This window comes from Eurytemora carolleeae, unplaced genomic scaffold (genome assembly GCF_000591075.1).
Source record: "Eurytemora carolleeae unplaced genomic scaffold, Eaff_2.0 scaffold208, whole genome shotgun sequence".
Taxonomy (NCBI): domain Eukaryota; kingdom Metazoa; phylum Arthropoda; class Copepoda; order Calanoida; family Temoridae; genus Eurytemora; species Eurytemora carolleeae.
The window spans coordinates 221,588-240,753 of record NW_019396170.1 but is presented as its reverse complement, the minus strand read 5'-3'; the positions used below and the strand labels follow the sequence as shown (position 1 = coordinate 240,753).

At 32.4% G+C, this 19,166-nt stretch overlaps 1 protein-coding gene across 1 annotated transcript; it reads left to right on the top strand.

Annotated features, from left to right (window-relative positions):
* Positions 1-12,592: 12,592 nt before the first annotated feature.
* LOC111697085 (keratin, type II cytoskeletal 2 epidermal) lies at positions 12,593-14,730 on the top strand. The gene is made up of 4 exons (XM_023466963.1): positions 12,593-12,681; positions 12,994-13,165; positions 13,577-14,242; positions 14,299-14,730. Exons 2-4 carry the CDS (start codon positions 12,998-13,000, stop codon positions 14,476-14,478), a joined length of 1,014 nt encoding a protein of 337 aa, XP_023322731.1. The 5' UTR covers positions 12,593-12,681; positions 12,994-12,997; the 3' UTR covers positions 14,479-14,730.
* The last annotated feature ends 4,436 nt before the right edge of the window (positions 14,731-19,166 follow it).

The following is a 19,166-nucleotide window of genomic DNA, read 5'->3' as shown; positions in this document are numbered from 1 at the left end:
TTTAGTATTGTTACTTTCACGTAGCTGTTTCATTTAATATTGTTACTTTCAGGTAGCTGATTCATTTAGTATTGTTACTTTCAGGTAGCTGTTTCATTTAGTATTGTTACTTTCAGGTAGCTGTTTCATTTATTATTGTTACTTTCAGGTAGCTGTTTCATTTAGTATTGTTACTTTCAGGTAGCTGTTTCATTTAATATTGTTACTTTCAGGTATCTGTTTCATTTAGTATTGTTACTTTCAGGTAGCTGTTTCATTTAGTATTGTTACTTTCAGGTAGCTGTTTTATTTAGTATTGTTACTTTCAGGTAGCTGTTCCATTTAGCATTGTTGGTAGTCTTTTAAATCCCATATATTTACAATTAACTCTGTATTATTCTAGATCAATAAACCCTCAATTACTGAATAAAGTTCTTGTGGGAGATTCGTGTAGTTCTTTTATTGGTCTTTCATGGGTCTGCATTGGTATGAATTAACTAACAAAACTTATAAGAAGGGAATATACATATTTAACTTTAGTAAAGTCCATATATAGAGCTTAATAATTGTTTTTGAAAGGTGTGCTGAAAATTCTCTAATGCGACAATTAAGTTTAGATCAACCTAAATTGTGTTGCTTTGTTTTATGGTTCCTGTGTATAATGATTAAAGTAAAAATATTATGAAATATCAACTGTATATGAATGCGTCGAAAAAAAAATCGATGATTACAGGTTGTTATATTAAATGATTTGTTTGGAATTAAGTTGATTTTTTACGATCTGAGTTGAATGGTGTTAGGTACTTTCACAAGGACGACTTCCCAAGTGACAACTTCCCAAATGTGCAATTTCCCAAGCGGCAACTTCCCAAAAGTTAGGTTAGGCCCTCTAAGGCTCCGCAGGCTGCAATGGGACCGAGCGATGCGGCTAGGATGGGCTAGGGGGCCAAGCGCCTCAGCTAGAACATGAAGGGGCCGAGCACTGCGTCTAGGACAGACTGGGAAAGTTGCCTCTTGGGGACAATACCCTTGGGAAGTTGCCACTTTCTGAATTTGTATGCACGTCACCATGGTTTTAGTCGTTTTTAACAATTTTCTCCTCATAGACGCAACAGATAGAAGTAAGATTAGTAGCAATCACCATCAAATATTTTCGCGAACACAACCTACTAAATCAAAATGGTCTTAATATCTAATATCTTCGTCAATTTTTAAGACACAAGAAAGGTAGATAATTTTATAAAAAGCTTGCCAGACGTACAGCTTTGTTTTTTTTAACTCGCTTCGCTATGCATTAAATATCAGAAATCAGAGACGACTTTCAAGTCGTCTCTCAATTCCCGTGTTTATTGAAACATCCTGTCGCTTCCTTGCTTTCTAATAACTTTTAATAAATATATATATAGGGATATCCACAAAGTACGAGAGATTGGATGACGACCTTGAGCTCTCGAAATGAAATCAACTTAAATTGGAATTTGAACGTACTTAAAGTATAAACTTAATAATTACGTGAAGAATTGATTCAGGTTAAAAATGCACTAAAAATAGTTTCCGTGCAGTTGTAAAAAATCCTCATCTTTTGCGGGTAATACTGTATTTAAATTTGTTTTTGAAAATCAGTTTCATGGAAGGTTTCCCATCAAGTATAAGACCTAGAGATTCTTTATACTGCTGAACACATTTTTATACATCTTATTTTTCAATTTTCACTGAAACTGCAGTACAGTGCACAACTAACGAACTACATGCGAAATGATTTTGTTGTCTTTCCTCTCTTTAATTGTTATTTTTAGGTATTGAAAACTTTAATTGTTATAAATGATATATTTCTTCAACAGCTCACGGCACTTTTCAGGATTAAATCAATTATAAATTAAGAAATCTTCAATTACATTTTTAATTAAAATAATTAAAGAAGATGTTAATCATGATACACATTTTTATTGTTTCTACTCTTTGAATGATGTTCGCAGTTTTTGCGATACGAAATTAAGTAAATTAGCATCCAAATAGTTTAAGATCGCTAGTCCCATGTATTAAGGTTTATTTCTCACAATCAGCAAACTACCTAATGAAGATTAAATAAATATACACAATAAATCTATATATATTGTATATACTTTGACTGTCATTTGCTTGTTTGTTTGTTTGTATCCAATAAACGGCTGAACCAATCGGGCCCAAATTTTGCGTGCGACTGAGATGATCAAAGTTTCAAAAATTTGCCTCCAACAAAATTCAATTTTCATTGAATGTTGAAAATCCATGATTTTTTTAAATAAAATCCGCAACTTTTTTTCACTGTACACAAAGAAAAATGTTCACAATTGAAATAAAAATTGGACGCGAAGCGCCCTAAATGTCTAGTAAGCATAAATATGACTGAAGAATGTTGCTTCTCAAATTTGCCGTGTGGTTGAGTACATCTCTAAAATTCTAATTTTATCTAATTTTAATTTGCCTAACAAATAATGTTCTTGATAGACTGAAAGAAAGAGGAGAGGGGGTTAGGGTGAGTAAAGTAGGGTAGGGTAGGGGGGGGGGTAATTATCTGTCTGTATGACTGTATATGAGAATGACTATGGTTTGCAGAATTCTAATCTATTCCTCGTGTCCTTGTTCAATCTTTTAATCCGTTCATGATTCTTCTTTCCGCAGAGGCCATACCTTTTGGTTGAGATAGAACTAAACTATGCGCTATAGGTACAACTTTAAACTCCATATCCACAATAGCAACTTTTGAAAATTGATGAACGCATTTTTTGCATTTTAATCCTGCAGTTCTGATTTAAAATGTTTAAAATTCTGAGTTCTGAAAAACATGTGAAAACTATCGTTTTCGGTTCGTTTATCNGGGGGGGGGGAGATGCAACTTGGTCCTGTAGCATACACAGTTTATTATGTAGTCTATATACTGTATAGGATACAGATGACTGTATATATACTATATTGGAATCTGATCAATGAAAAGTAATTACACTAATGTCCGTGACGCCCATTATACATCACATATAAAGGATTCAACACGGTATTGGTTTAAATTTGCTCAATAATACCCAGGAAGTTTAACATTTTATTCAAACCAATTCCATCCTTCTAACCCCTCCCTTCCTTCCCTAGGAAAATTGGGAAAGGTTAAGCTGCCCTGGACAAATTTCTGTTTAAACCCAGGTTTCTGGGAATATAAATTATTCGATATAATTTTTACCGAACTAACAATTTTTCATTTGCTAAATACAATTAACAGGCTCATAAACTGGGCTTTTATTTTCCTTACAGGCTCTCTATGTAATGTATGTAATGAAAGTCTTTTAGCCTAGACCATTAAAGGTACAGTACTATTTCAAGTAAACCGGAGTCCCTAAAAGTTAAATGTGATTGGCAATAACTTGGTTCATTCTTTGAATTTTGTTTGGGATCTTTACAATGTACTAAAAAATTATCTAAAGAATATTTAAAGAGAAAATTTGAAACGATCAGTTTTGGTTAATTTTTGTTTCGTTTTTTTACATTTTTCTTCAAAAGTTTTTTTTATTACCCATCGACACTAGTGAAGGAAAACTGATTTTATCATAAAATATTTAATATTTAGTTTTATACATTTTAAAAGTTCATTGATTAATTAATTAATTAATTGTTTAATTGGTTAATTGAGGATCCAGTTCCGTAAATCAAATGAGAATAAAGGCGTGTTGTTATCTCGTTAAAAATTAATTTTTAATCTGATTTAGTTTTAGAATGATTTTTTACGTTTCGCATACTTTACTTGCATCCGTCACGACGCAAACATCTCATATCTGCACACTTCTAACCTTTCCAGGGTAATTGCAGCAATGCAAAACTTTAAAACTGTACAGACAGTATTGCGAATTTAAATCACAGGAGTAATGGAGCTATAAATAGTGGTCGTAAATATGTTTAGAGTGTACAAAATATTTTTATATTTATTCGAGATTTATGATCATTTTTGTTACTATTTAAGATAATCAAGAGTCTGAGTAATACATCATAAATCTTATTTCTTTATAAGCGTCAATCTGCTGATATTCTTTCTTGCTACTTAAATCCAAAAATGGCTTCTAAAGAAAATTCGCAAAAAAAAGATTACCAGAGCTTGGAACTGTGTACAATTTTAATTTCCAGATGCCGACCGTTGATATCCTTTCCATTTTCCGACCTTGGATATCTTTTCCATTTTCCGACCTTGGATATCCTTTCCAGATTCCGACCTTGGATATCCTTTCCAGATTCCGACCTTGGATATCCTTTCCAAATTCCGACCTTGGAAATCCTTTCCAGATTCCGAGCAATAAGAGTTCTCTCATTAAATGGCGCGCACAAATTAAAATTTCCCGACTTCTATTTGGCTGAATTCTGTATACGCCACTTTATTGGTTATATCTAATACACTTTTTGAATACTAACTAAAGATTAAATTAATCTTGAGATTAACAAAAAGAAAAGATCATAAATGACAACATACACAATTCTAAAGTTTTCAAATCAATTAATTTTTTTAAATTTCCGTGGTATAACTCATGTTTAATTTTTTATCATAAATGACATAAGATTTTGATCAGTCATCATTTCTAAGATAAGTTAATCCTCTTTAAACGCATAAAAATATCATGTCATTGTAGAATAATTTAGTCATGATTGAACTATTATTAAACTTAATCATTAGATAATCGAAAGATAGATATAATATAATACCTAAAAAACAGGACAATGTCCTGCGTGTTACGTCAAAAATTGTGAATACTGAGCTGAAAACTTTTGAATACTGGATATCGAGATTAATGCTTGTTCCTCTCTTTTTATCAATATCGAGACTAACCTAATCTTGTCCTTCTATCCTGAAAAGTTTTAAAAAATCAACCAATCAGAGTTGCAAATAAATTTAAAATTATGCGCGCCATTTAAGATTAATATACAGAAACGGGAGGGACTCTCTAATTTAAAAAAACCGGAGATGGAATTTAAAGAATTTGAGTCGCGGTTTAAATCTGCAAAAACCCGGTTTAAATTAAACGCGGCTTAAATCTTGAAACATTTGATACAATTTTAAGTGGAATCAACCATATTTAAGCCGCGGCTTAAATTTAAACCGCCGCTCAAATTCTTTAAATTCCACCACGATTTTTGATTTTTCTCTACTATATCCAAGAAAGAACGGTTAACAAAGAAAATCAAAAGTGTGTACATTAGATACTTAGATTAAGTAATTGGGATTAAAGATAGCTTATTCTAAAGTTTTCAGCTCTGTTCATGTAAATGGTGAAAAATGCAGAAATATTTTTGATTTTCCCTGCAAAAAACATGTTAAATTTTTCTAATTAAGCTAACTTAACTAGTTTTTCATCTTTTATGAAGAAATCCACAAATTGTTTTTCAGAGAAATCCATTGGCAATTATAAGTTAAAATGAATTCTTTAATCTTTATGGATTTCTTGCAATAGAATCCAACTTTGAATTTTTATTCGAAACCTTTAAAGATGAAAACTTAGTGTAATTTATAAAATTTTCCTGTAAATCATTTTAGCTTTTAACTGTTGCTCAGAAAGTCGGCCATTTTAAATAGTTAAAAAGTTTTCGCAAATTATTATTTTCGGATTTGCGCATTTTCAAAAAAATCCCAACTATTTTCTAAGTTTTTTCCCCCAATTTTGATGTTCAATAAACCTTCCCCTGGGTCACGTGAGGTCCCACACAAAATTTGTGCCCAATCGGTTCAGCCGTTTTGACAAGCAAAGTATATATAGATGATAAATAGTTATTGTAAACATTTACTTAACATTGATAAATGATATTAAATGAATTATGGGAAAAGTGTTCTTCTAATCTTCAACCCCCTTCAACATGTTTGTTGTTTTCGTTGATAATTTTCAATTATATTTCCTTTAAACCCAGCAAAACTTTAAAAGTTGTAGAATAATGAAAATAGAACTAGTTAGTTCTGGTTTTGACCATTTACAGGGTTGGAAACCCAACAAAGAGTGAACTTTACCATTTTTATAGTGAGGAGATACAAATCCAAAACAGCAAATCATCCTTCTCATAGATAAATAATTTTACAGATCTGACAACATGTCGTCTTTATTCTAGTACACAGAGATTCAAAACAGTACAAAACACTACATCAAATGTAAGTTATAACTGTGTACACTGTTAGTTCCCTGCTATGGTAATGTTAAGATGTTTGACAATTCTATCTGGTCCGTCTGTGAATTTTATTTATCTATGTTTCTAGCTATACATAGTCCGGTCTAGTTTACAGAATCATCGGTTCTATAATTTATGTGACATTTAGCAGACATAATACTCTGAAAATTTATTAACTAAGGGTAGCAGTAATAGATTAGACTAATACAATTTTCATGTTTTTTGTCTTTTTTTACTATTGCTTTTAATAATATTATTCTCATTATTATTGAATTATCATCATTATTATTATAGTTATAATTTTTTATGATCATTATAATTTCTACCATTTTTAGTATTACTTCATAATTGATATTATTATCATCGTTATTATTATTATTTTTGTTGTTTAAATATTTCTTGTTACAGTTTTTGTTGGTTAGAAATTTGTTTGTATAATGTATTGTCTACGCGACGGTGTGCGGACAAAAGCAGCATTATAAATGTTTGTTCAGGGTTACACGGTAAACTATAGGTCCTTATTAAAAGTCCAGTGAGTTTGAACTTTAGAACAATTTTCACCCATTAAATGAAAATTTTCCGTATTTGCTATTTTATATTTTTTTTGTTAAACTATGTACTTTACCTAAGAGATGAAAGTATGTCTGAAAATAGTTTAATACAAGCAGTATGCCAGAAGTTGAGGTTAGTTTTACGTTGCCAAAATTAAATTTTGCATGCCTAACATTACCAATATATAATGGTTTCTTTATGAGTATCCAGGCAATTAATACTTCTTCACGCTTGCCTGTATAGTAAAAAGTTTGTACACTGTATAGTAAAAAAGTATTTAATTAATGGGATAGTTTGCAAAAAGTAAAAAGAGGGTTTCGGATGAAACATAAAAAAAATATCCACGTGATGTTTTCGTAAAGATATTCTATTATACATTGTTCAGAAGCCGAATTAAAAAAAATTGAGCCGCGGCTCAAATATGGTTGGTTCGACATAAAATCGTATTCAATGTTTTAAGATTTAATCCGGCGCTCAATTGAAACCGGTTTTTGGCGGATTTGAGACGCGGCTCAAATTCATTCAATTCGGACTCTAGTCAGGTCAAATCAAAGTTAATTTCGAGTTAGTTTGAAATTTTAAGTCCTCTTTTTTAGATCTATTGAGAAGGACCAGACAAGTTTAGAAAGTCTAATATGGAAGTGCAACCAAGTAAATTTGCTATTCTCCTACTTGAACGTAAAATCCAAACTAGAGGAATCTTGGGGTCACAAAATAGAGTTGATTTCGCAAATATTTTATCTCTATCTTACAGTCGTCATCATATATATCAATACAATGAAGACGACTTTATATTTAAATTTAGCAATTTTTACCATTCTTTAAAACAGCAGAGAATAAGGAATATGTAAACAAGATTAACAGCTTCTTATTGTTTACTTGTAAACTTTGAAAATTTGAAAAAATGGTTGTTCATGGGGATCAAGGCATTATACAAAAAATGCCTGATCTTCTACCTAAAATTTATTCAAGATTCGAAGATCTTTTAATTCTTTCTCTTTCTATATCCTAGTTTTTGTATCTAGTCATCTTTCTCCTTCCCCTGGAATCAACATTTGGGGCCACTCTCTTTATTTCTTGATCCAAAGAATTGCAAAGAATGTTAAATATAAAACATTCATATTTTTTAATGAGAAGAAAGTTTGTGATTGGACATTGCATTTTCTGTAGAAAATAAGTACAAAAAAAAACTTTCAGCATGGGTTTCAGGTTACAGATATTTTTTCGGTAATGAATTCTACATTTTGTATTTTATAACAATTTTGATTTAGAAATGAAGGGTTTTTAATTTGTTTTGGAACAAGTTGAATTATTAAATGGAAGAGGGACATAAATATCACAATAATTTTCTAGCCACTGCACCGGTCACCTAAACATAATAATTCACAGTATGCATAAACATAATTTTATTTCATGTTTCTCCCGAGGTTCTCTCTCTTCAATGAAATGAAAAATAAAGAGTTAAATTATAAAAGTATAATTTAATGCAAAACACTTAGTAACAATTAGCATGTTCATTCGTAATGCAAGAGTTTTATATCTTTTGGTTCGTTAATATTATCTATTGAAAATACTAGTCGACGAGGAGAACATTTTATTTACAGTATTTTGAAGAAAAGTATTTAAACCCGCTGTGTCCGATGAGTCTTAAAATATAGATAAGAACGTTTCAAACCTAACCGGAGATTATATAACGTCACAACGTGACAAGTAGGTACAGATTTAAGGGACGAGTAGGTACAGATTATAAGGAGGAGAAGGTACAGATTATAAGGAGGAAAAGGTACAGATTATAAGGAGGAGAAGGTACAGATTTAAGGGACGAGTAGGTACAGATTATAAGGAGGAGAAGGTACAGATTATAAGGAGGAGAAGGTACAGATTATAGGGAAGAGTAGGCACAGATTAACGAATAGGTAAAGATGACAGGGACGATTAGGTTCAAATTAAAGGAACGAGTAGTTACAGATTAAAGGGACGAATAGGTACAAATTATTGGGTCGAGTAGGTACATATTAAAGGGGATAGTAGTACAAGTTTAATGAACAAGTAGAAACAGACTATAAGGACGAGTAGGTACAGGTTTATGGAACAAGAAGGTACGGATTAAAAAGACAGGTAGGTACAGACTATAAGGACGAGTAGGTTCAGATTATAATGGGACGAGTAGGTATAGAGACGCATATTCACAGATTAAAGGGACGAGTAGGTACAGATTAAAGGGACGAGTAGGAACAGATTAAAGGGAAGAGTAGGTACAGATTAAAGAGACGATAAGGTACAGATAAAAGAGACCAGTGTGTACAGATTAAAAGGACGAGTAGATACAGCTTAAAGAGACAAGTAGGTACAGATTAAAGTGACGAGTAAAAAAAGATTAAAGGGACGAGTAGGTACAGATTAAAGAGACGAGTAGGTACAGATTAAAGAGACGAGTATATACAGATTAAAGAGATGAGTAGGTACAGATTAAAGAGACGAGTAGATACAGATTAAAGGGACGAGTAGGTACAGATTAAAGAGACGAGTAGGTACAGATTAAAGGGACGAGTATATACAGATTAAAGGGACGAGTAGGTTCAGATTAAAGAGACAAGTAGGTACAGATTAAAGAGACGAGTAGGTACAGATTAAAGAGACGAGTAGGTACAGATTAAAGAGACAAGTAGATACAGCTTAAAGGGACGAGTAGGTACAGATTAAAGAGACCTAGGATTGAAATCTAATAGTATCAAGCTTTTGAGAAGAACAAATTTGTTTCAAATTTCAAATATAACCTTCTTCTTCTGTCTAGTGTGTCTGGAAAACCGTGACCTACGATTTTTAATTTTCAGACAGAAACACAAGGATATCTCATCACTATCAAAATTAAGAACTCTGTTGAACCAAACATAATTTCTTATTCTGCTTATTTTTGTATCTTTTGATTTCTTCTGTCGACTATTTATTCGGCTTCGCCTTCAATATAATGAAATTTGATTATAGAATAAATCATTATTCATAGATAATGATTGTTTGAATGAAGTTTTTTTTTACTAGGTAAAATTTTTTGAGGTCAGGGGCAAAATTTTTTAAGGATGTTTAAAGACAACATACAGCAAAGGAAGAAACTTTAAAGCCGACCTGTAGAACTTTTTAAATATGCTGATTACGATGTTAAATTAAGTCTACATAACTTGTTTAAAAGCTTATGGTTGATTTGGCAAAGTCCGAAACAAGTTTACATTTTCAGGGCACCAGAAATATCATTCCTTGTGGGTAACCCTAATTACAAGGAACGTAACGTACTCCTCAGAATCAAAATTACATTATCCCCTTCTTTTTATACTTTTATCATAATTACAAAAACTGTGATATTATAATTTGTACCTGATAGATCTAATGATATAAACGTAGGAATTAAATTTGCAAGCCAACATGACTGTGCAGTGTCCCAAGATGAAATAGATTGCGATATTTTGCAAGATATGAGTGTATACTTGTGCAAAATAATTGCTCAAAGGTCTAATAATTAAATTCATCTTAATCTAATTGTATGTTTATGTTAGAAAGAAAACATCAGCCGGGATTTTGGAAATATTTTTGGTTTTCACATTTATTTTTAAACCAAATTAATTCCAAGCAAATTATCTTGCATCTTGGATTTAAAATGTAAACTGGAGAGGAGTTCAGAGACCACAATGTTGCCCTGGTTTTTAATTTCGAACTATGAAAGATTTTGTTTAAAATGTACAAAGAAAAGCTGTAGATTAAGCTTCTCTTTGATTATTTGTAAACTTGTGATTCCAGAAAAGCTTGTAAACAATAAAAACTTAAATAAAAAGTCGTCTTTATTGTAGTGATATAATCGCTTACCACTGTAGTATATTTGAGATTATTTATTTGTATCATCTCGTGCTTTGTAGTTAAATAAAAATAAATAAAAATAAATAAATAAATGAAATGTCTAGGTGTTCAGGGGAAGATAACATGTATTCGACATCACTGGAACGACTTACATGCAGTTTAATCAAGTTTATAGTTGTGCAAAATGTCGGAGAAATCTGGTTTATTTTTTAAATAATTGATATTTAATCAAATCCTCTCTACGGAAACATGGGACAGAAATCTGCCAAATTAAAGTCTGATGGGAATGCTTTAGAATTTTGTAAAAAATCAGGCAGAACATTTGTAAATGTTAAAAAATAAGCTGTTTTTAAATGATTATTCGTACAGTTACATTGAGAATAATAGGCTAATTTATTATTATCACGGACTACAGTCTGTACACTTGGACGTTTTATCCTCCATTTTTTTATTCTGCCCGTTATATATTCTCCTTTCTGATTATCCTCCATTTTGTATATCCCCCAATTTGCATATTCTCTATTTTTGGTATCCTCCATTTTATAAATCCTTCTTTTTGTGTATCCTCAATTTTAAATCGCCCATTTTGCATATATTTCATTTGCTTTATCCTCCATTTTGTATATTTTCCATTTCTTATCCTAAATTTAGTATATTCTGCATTTATTTATCCTCCATTTTGTATATTTTCCATTTCTTTATCCTCCATTTTGTATATTTTCCATTTCTTATCCTCCATTTTGAATATTTTCTATTTTTTTGTCTTTTATTCCATAAATTACCCAGTTTTATCACCGCCATTATACATATGCTCTATTTTGTATATTGTATATTATGTGTATTCTAAATTTTGTCAAAAAACGTGTTTCACATTTATATAGTTTACTACCATATATATATTTTTATAGGCTCAATCTTACATGATCTTCATTTTTCACACACCTACTTCATATTTCAATAATTTCCTCGTTTTCTATACTTTCATTTTAGACATTCATTTTATTAAAACCAAATTTTATTTATGATCCATTTAAGATACATTTAATTTATTTAAAAGATATACTTCATTTTATATACTTGATTTTTGGTAATCTTAATTTTAAATTCTTAATTCTTAACATTCTCAAATCTCCATTTTTCACGTTCTCCATTGTACATATAAAATCAATCTTTTTCATATTTTATATTTCCATGTCTCCTGAATGCATAAACTTTAACTTTTATGTATTATTATTCATAATACGTATATATAAATTTATTATGAATACCTAAATATAAATATCATAAATATATTATATTTAATATCTTAAACTTTGGAAATTTCAAATTTCAAATTTGTTCAAAACTTCGATCCACGCTGCGCTTATGCTTTTAAAATTTTATAAGTTGATTATTTTTCTTTTCTCTTTAATTTCAGATTTAAATTTCAGAAATAAACCTTTCCTTTAGTTTACTGCTTTAGAACGTTCAAACTATTATAGAATTTAAATAGATTTCACATAAAATTGAAATCTTACATGTTTTCAATCATTACTCCTGCAGTTTATGAGCTATTGGAAAAAAATAATTTCTTTTTTATAATTTCTAGTATTTAACCAAACAAAATTTCTGTTCTCATACTTTTCCGTAAAATCAAAACGTGGAGAGCATGCAGTAATAACCAGAAAACTCTGGAATAGGAAGTCGACTTTTAAACTTAACTTATGACTTTGAATAGGCAATTGAACATGAGACACAGCAATTGTGCAGTGTAAACAGACCCTTTTCACTTAATAAATGATTTAATAAATAATTAGTAAAGCTATTTGCTTTATAACAACATTAAAATGCACTACAGTATTGATTTAATGTCGTCTTCCTATTTTTTCTGGTTATTACTGCACGAGGTCACCAAGTCGTACCATTAATGTGGCACAAATTTGATCGTCTCCATCTAGTTTGTCCAAGGGCACTGGTCCAATTTTTTATACTATTATATTACTTCAGAGAGAGAGTATTTTATGGGGGATTACTTCTTAATAATAAGTCGAGCATTTTTTAAATTTAATTTTTCCAGGTTCGTGAATAAGGTTGGATAAAAGAGGGATGAAAATCATCTAATCATTTATCCAGATATACAAAACCTTCCTAAAACGACTGGTAATGATGACAAATTTATAATTCTTCCATTTTAATTTTTGTTCAATCATTCAATTTTATTTGATCCAATTCAGTATTTTTAGATTATTACTTTAGTTTAAGTTTATCTTAATTTTTTTTATTGAAATGGTAATTTTTGGCTTTGCCAATTTTTGAAATAATTTTTTTTTGAATTGACATGGTCAATTGAGGTTTCTAATAAATTGTTCAAAATATGATTTTATATTTTCTTCTCTTAACATATATTCCACTTTTCATTAACTTTCAAATATTGTTTTGAATTTAAATCTTCATAAATATTTGTTATTTAAGGACAATGCATCTTCTCCTTGTCTCGCTCCTAGTAGGAGTAGGGGTAGCTGAACCTCTCTTCTTCGGAGGAGGGAATGAAAATACTGGCCCCAAGTGCTTCTATGGTACAGAGTATGTTACTGAGACTGAGTATGATACTGCGTACACAGAGCAGTGCAGTACACAGTACGAGGGAGGAAACACATGCATTGTTGAAATTTCCTATTTTCATATGCTGTTCACAGTACACAGCTTTAGCACAGCTGTGGAAAGGAGTAACGCTAAACATTTTTTATAAGATATTTCAATCAAAATATTCGTCATTTAAAAAAAAGAAGTTATTCTCTTATGATGTGGAGATATGATAAAGAGAGGGAAAAAAGCTCACTTTGCAGAATTAATTCCTCTCTATTTACATCCCTGAAAGAAAAAAAATAAAGAATTTTCTGATGGATCAAATTTTAGAGCTTTAGAATTTTTGTTTTTATAAAAAGAAATTTCCAACAAGAAATTATTAATCATACATTTTTTATTTCTTTCTTGGAATAATGTCCTTTAAAAAAATGCGACATTAAACTAATGCATGTTTTTGTGTCTGGTCTAGGAGGTTTGCCAGACCCAGTATGAATCTAAATGCGCTACTACCTATGAGTCCGTAAGTGAACAGCAGTGTACGACGGTGCAAGAAACCTCATATGAAACCAAATATGAGAGTGCTTGCTCCACAACTTACGAAACAGTTTGCAGCGGTGGAGGTGGTGGTGGTGGCGGTTATGGAGGTGGAGGTGGCGGTGCTTCCCTCCCATCCTATGGAAGACGTAAAAGACAAAGCGAATATGGAGCTCCCTCCGGTGGAGGATTTGCTCCCATATCATCAGGATACAGCTCTCCGTCCTCAGCCAGTTCTAGTTATGGTTCTCCCTCATCTGGTGGTTCATCCTTCGGCGGTTCTTCCTCATTCGGTGGTTCATCTGGAGATAGCTATGGAAGTCCGTCCTCAGCCCCAGTAAGCAGTGGTTACAGCAGTCCTTCTTCCTTTGGAAGTGGAGGAGGAGGCGGCGGTGGCGGATATAGCAGCGGTGGTGGCGGAGGAGGCAGTTTCAGCAGCGGTGGCGGAGGCGGAGGAGGATACGGAGGTGGTGGTGGCCAATCTTGCTCCCAGGTACCCCGTGAGAGCTGCCAACAGGTTCCTAAGCAAGTAGCAGTACAAAAACCAAGACAAAAGTGTGAAAATGTTTCCCGAAGTGTTCCCAGGCAACAATGCAGCCAGGTATGTCATCTTATAAAAAAATTTATGCGACATTGCTAACACGTGGTTATATTTAGGTGCCCCAGCAGCAGTGCAACCAGGTTCCACGAGAATCCTGTCAGCAGGTTCCCATCCAGGTTCCAAGACAAGTACAAAGAGCACGGAAACGCAGAATCTGTGAGGTGGCAGGCCGAGGCGGAGGAGGTGGCGGAGGTGGCCACGGAGGTGGAGGAGGAGGCCGTGGATACGGAAAATAGAGAATACAGTCAACAGCCCCCAAATGAACTGGATATGCATACCGATACTTTTCTTTCTTATTTATTTATTTATTTATTTGTTTATGCATTTTCCTATTGTAAAATAATTTTCAATGAAAATACATGATAAATTTACCGTACTTGTTTTATGAAGCTAACTTCACTTGTATAATGTGTACATACACTTGTATAATTGTTCCTGAGAAATGGCATTTTTAAAAACATGGCCATTGAATAAATGTTTCTACGTAACATTATTGAACGATGAAAACATAATTATGAGTTATCTTTTTTTTATTGCCCTAGATATCAAAATGATAACTGATTAATTTTATTTAAAAAACAACCCAATAACTAAGGCAAACCTGTGCATAGGAGACTCTATAACCCGGAAAAATTCTGTTAACGACCACTTGGACGTCGTCATTTATTTCCCATGTTTATTGGGACACTCTGTATTGTAGTAAATGTCAATAGCCATGATTTTAACATTTTACAAGCTTTGGCTCCTTTGAAACAAACTAAATCATTGTTAAATATTTAACTACACACTTCTAAATCACCAATTAAGTGATTTAGAAGTGTCTCATTCCATATTTTCATATTTTTATTCAACTACAAAGCATGAGATATTACAAATAAGCAATCACACTTTACCATGCAGTTTGGACCCGCCTAACCAGGGTAGGTTGTATTGAGCGGTTGGCCCTAAGTTAGTTAACGATAATGAATAGGTTACACACATCAAATTATGTTTTGGGGTAGTTAAGGAGTTGATTGGGTGGTAGGAGATTGTCAGGTGATCTGTGGCAGGGTGAATCAGAGGGATTGTCAGGTGATCTGTGGCAGGGTGAATCAGAGGGATTGTCAGGTGATCTGTGGCAGGGTGAGATCAGAGGGATTAATGTAGAGATAAATTAGAATACAGGGTGTAAAGGATGGTGGATACACAAACACAAATAAGCTAATAAAGTTTCATTTTTTAAATATAAAATCTACTCATATTATATACAGCTAAGTTTTTCGCATTTAAACCTCTCATAATTCTCAAGATAAACATTGATTACTCTTGTAAAGTCTTGTAAATCTTACAAAACTGTAAAATAGAAGAATTGTTCTGTTTTCATGTTTTCTCAATTTTAACTTTTTATTAATTATTTCTTTAGTAAGAACAGAGTTACCCAAAAAGAATGAGATGTAAAAACCGACCTTAAACGTTATAAATATAATGATTTCTATGTTGAATTAAGTCTTCTGTCTTGAATAAAGTCGTTCAGTGGCTTATTTATTGATTTACCAAAGAACCATGAAAATATGTAAACATACAGGATATATTCCGCACAGTCTTCGGTAAACATACAGGATATATTCCATACAGTCGTCGGTAAACATACTGGATATATTCCGTACAGTCATCGGTAAACATACAGGATATATTCCGTACAGTCGTCGGTAAACATACAGGATATATTCCGTACAGTCGTCGGTAAACATACAGGATATATTCCGTACAGTCTTCGGTAAACATACAGGATATATTCCATACAGTCGTCGGTAAACATACTGGATATATTCCGTACAGTCATCGGTAAACATACAGGATATATTCCGTACAGTCGTCGGTAAACATACAGGATATATTCCGTACAGTCGTCGGTAAACATACAGGATATATTCCGTACAGTCTTCGGTAAACATACAGGATATATTCCATACAGTCGTCGGTAAACATACTGGATATATTCCGTACAGTCATCGGTAAACATACAGGATATATTCCGTACAGTCGTCGGTAAACATACAGGATATATTCCGTACAGTCGTCGGTAAACATACAGGATATATTCCGTACAGTCTTCGGTAAACATACAGGATATATTCCATACAGTCGTCGGTAAACATACTGGATATATTCCGTACAGTCATCGGTAAACATACAGGATATATTCCGTACAGTCGTCTGTAAACATACAGGATATATTCCGTACAGTCGTCTGTAAACATACAGGATATATTCCGTAAAGTTGTCGCCTCAAAAGTTTAATCTTTTGCGGGTTACCCTGTCGTTTTTTTTAAATTAGAAAAATAATTAGGCCAATTTTATTGCTCAAAGATTAGGCATTTTTTCGGCCATACTTTATGCCAGAATAACCACAGCGTGTTTACCAGATCACAGTTTCTTGTTAATGTCATGGATTTTATCAGTATAATTACCCATTTCATATTCATCAAAATAAAAGCTTTATCGCTTTAAAAATATATATTTACCTTATTTTCATAGTTAAAAAATTCTATTATCTCTTAATTTGTAAACTTTGGATTTTTTATAATAATAGTTTCTGAAGTGTGGGTTGGGTACCTCCAGAATCTTGGTTTTATGATAAAAATCAAAATTTGATTATTAGTGCAATTCACGAAGTTTAGAATAATAAGATTTTTTTCAAGCCATCCGCAAATATCTGGGCACCGTTTGTATAGATTTGTAAAAATTTGGTTTAGATGATTTATTTTTGAAATACTCGGATAAAAATAATATTCAACTTACGTCATATTATTCCTTATATAAACCCATTAAAAAGTTTTAATATGTGACTTTAGTACTTTAAGTGTCAACATCCACCCCTCTTAATTATAAATATTATATCCTTAATTGTAGATGTCATTTTTTTGTTTTCTTCAAATTTCTCCAAATGTCTTTGCAATGAAATTCAAGTAAACATATCTTATGTAACGATTATAGAACGCACAAACGTTTAATATATGGATATATTTAATGAATTTAAAGAATTTAAGTCGCGGCTTAAATTTAAGCCGCGGGTTAAATATGGTTGGTCATTTAAAACTTTCAAAGATTTAAGCTGGCGCTCAATTGAAACCGGTTTTTGGGGGAATTTAGACGCGGCGGCTTAAATTCATTAAATTCGGACACTAAATGAATGAATTCTTTATATACTGTACTCTCAGTTCCTCTACCATCCTAGCCAGTCACTCCCTTTAAGAGTGCCGTAGAGCGCACACAGTTCCTAACCCTGAACATGTTCGCTGCAGTTCATATCTGTTGTCTCTATAAATGTCAATGGTTCTAAAGTATAATTTTTCGGCATTTGTCTGGTATTTTTGTCTCAAGGATTCGGGATTCCCGAGCCACAACATTGTACTTTAGGTTTAGAACTGAAATTTGCAATTTAGACTAATCTGTCAGGTATACTGCAGGATATTATTGCAACAGAACCCTTGGGGTATAATTAGTTCATAAATCAAAGACTATACCCCCCCCCTCCCCTTCCCATCATAGATTCAGACTGCTAATAAAAGTTGTATGAATTTTCAGGACTGGATCGACTTTTAAACGTCGAAACGCAGTGGTCTTTGATTTACCGTCACTATATCTTAGTTATTCTTTTTTGTAGTTCTCGACCTATACACTGTAAAGCATTAGCCAGGAAGAAATAATTGGTAAAGTTGATTTTTGCGTGAGAGCTTTCAACCTTTGAGTCACTGTGCCCCTGACCCCGCCGGAGGGAAGAATATAAAATCAGGAAAAGCTTGAAACTGTATAAAGGGGAGTCCTGACTCTGAGGTAGAGTAGAAGTAGAATTCCCGTGTGTGCGTCCTTCTTTGAAAAGAAAAAAAAGGCCCAGGCCTGGTAACATCAAAATAATAGCAAAGAAAATTAAAGAGAAACGAAAAAACCGAGGAAATTCTCGATCTTTGTGGGTAACCATTCACAGTTAAGTTCCAGTGTGGGATAAAGCTGTGTTTTTATAGAGTCTATAGAGTATCAGAAGCAACAATTTCCTTAAAAAACCAAAGAATACCTCCCTTTCAAAACTATGTATTTAAATGCACTAATGAAAAAATAGTTCGCGATTTTCACTGCTGATCGTTTCTGATTCGTTGAAGAAAACGATTTTGTTCAACATAAACTTAGAGAAACATATTTTTTGTTGACGGACAAATAAAAACTAGAGTAAGTCTTTTTTGTATAGCCGCTTTTTTTAATTTAGCTAATTCCAACATCTTTTATGTACCAATGTCCCCCCCTTTTTTTTGTTTAATGATATTTTAAAAGATTTGTCAAAGAAAGAAACTAGAGAAATGAAAGAAAAAAACCACGCAGTCATCTCTAAAGGTTTATCCTTTGTGGATAATCTCGTATCTATGCATTATATACAGGTTACCCACAAAATATAAGAATTGAATGACGACCTTAAGTTCTGTAAATATAACGATCTAAAGACTTACTCAGGGTTTCTGCCTTAAATTTAGCCTTTTAATGGCTTATTGAATTATCTGGAAAAAATCAGTTATTGGCCACAAGGAACCAAAAATTTCCGAAAGAAGGACGACTAAATCTGCAAAGTCATACGTATGCAAAGTCATATATTTGGATGTCATAAATTTATATATCTTTGGATGTCATACATATATATATATATATTTGGATGTAGGAGGATATTGAGGATATGGTTAAGATATGGAGGCTGGGATCCTATATCGTAGAATACAGAATACAGGGTCCGCTGTACTCTTTTCCAGTTCATTCGCAGATACGGAGCCAATTGTACTGTGTACTTATGGATACAGTCAAAATCAAAATATGCAAAAAAATGTTTCGTATCGGAACTTTTCTTTTATAAATTCGTATTTTGTTTTGGTTTGAATATATCTAGATTCTAGTTTACCGT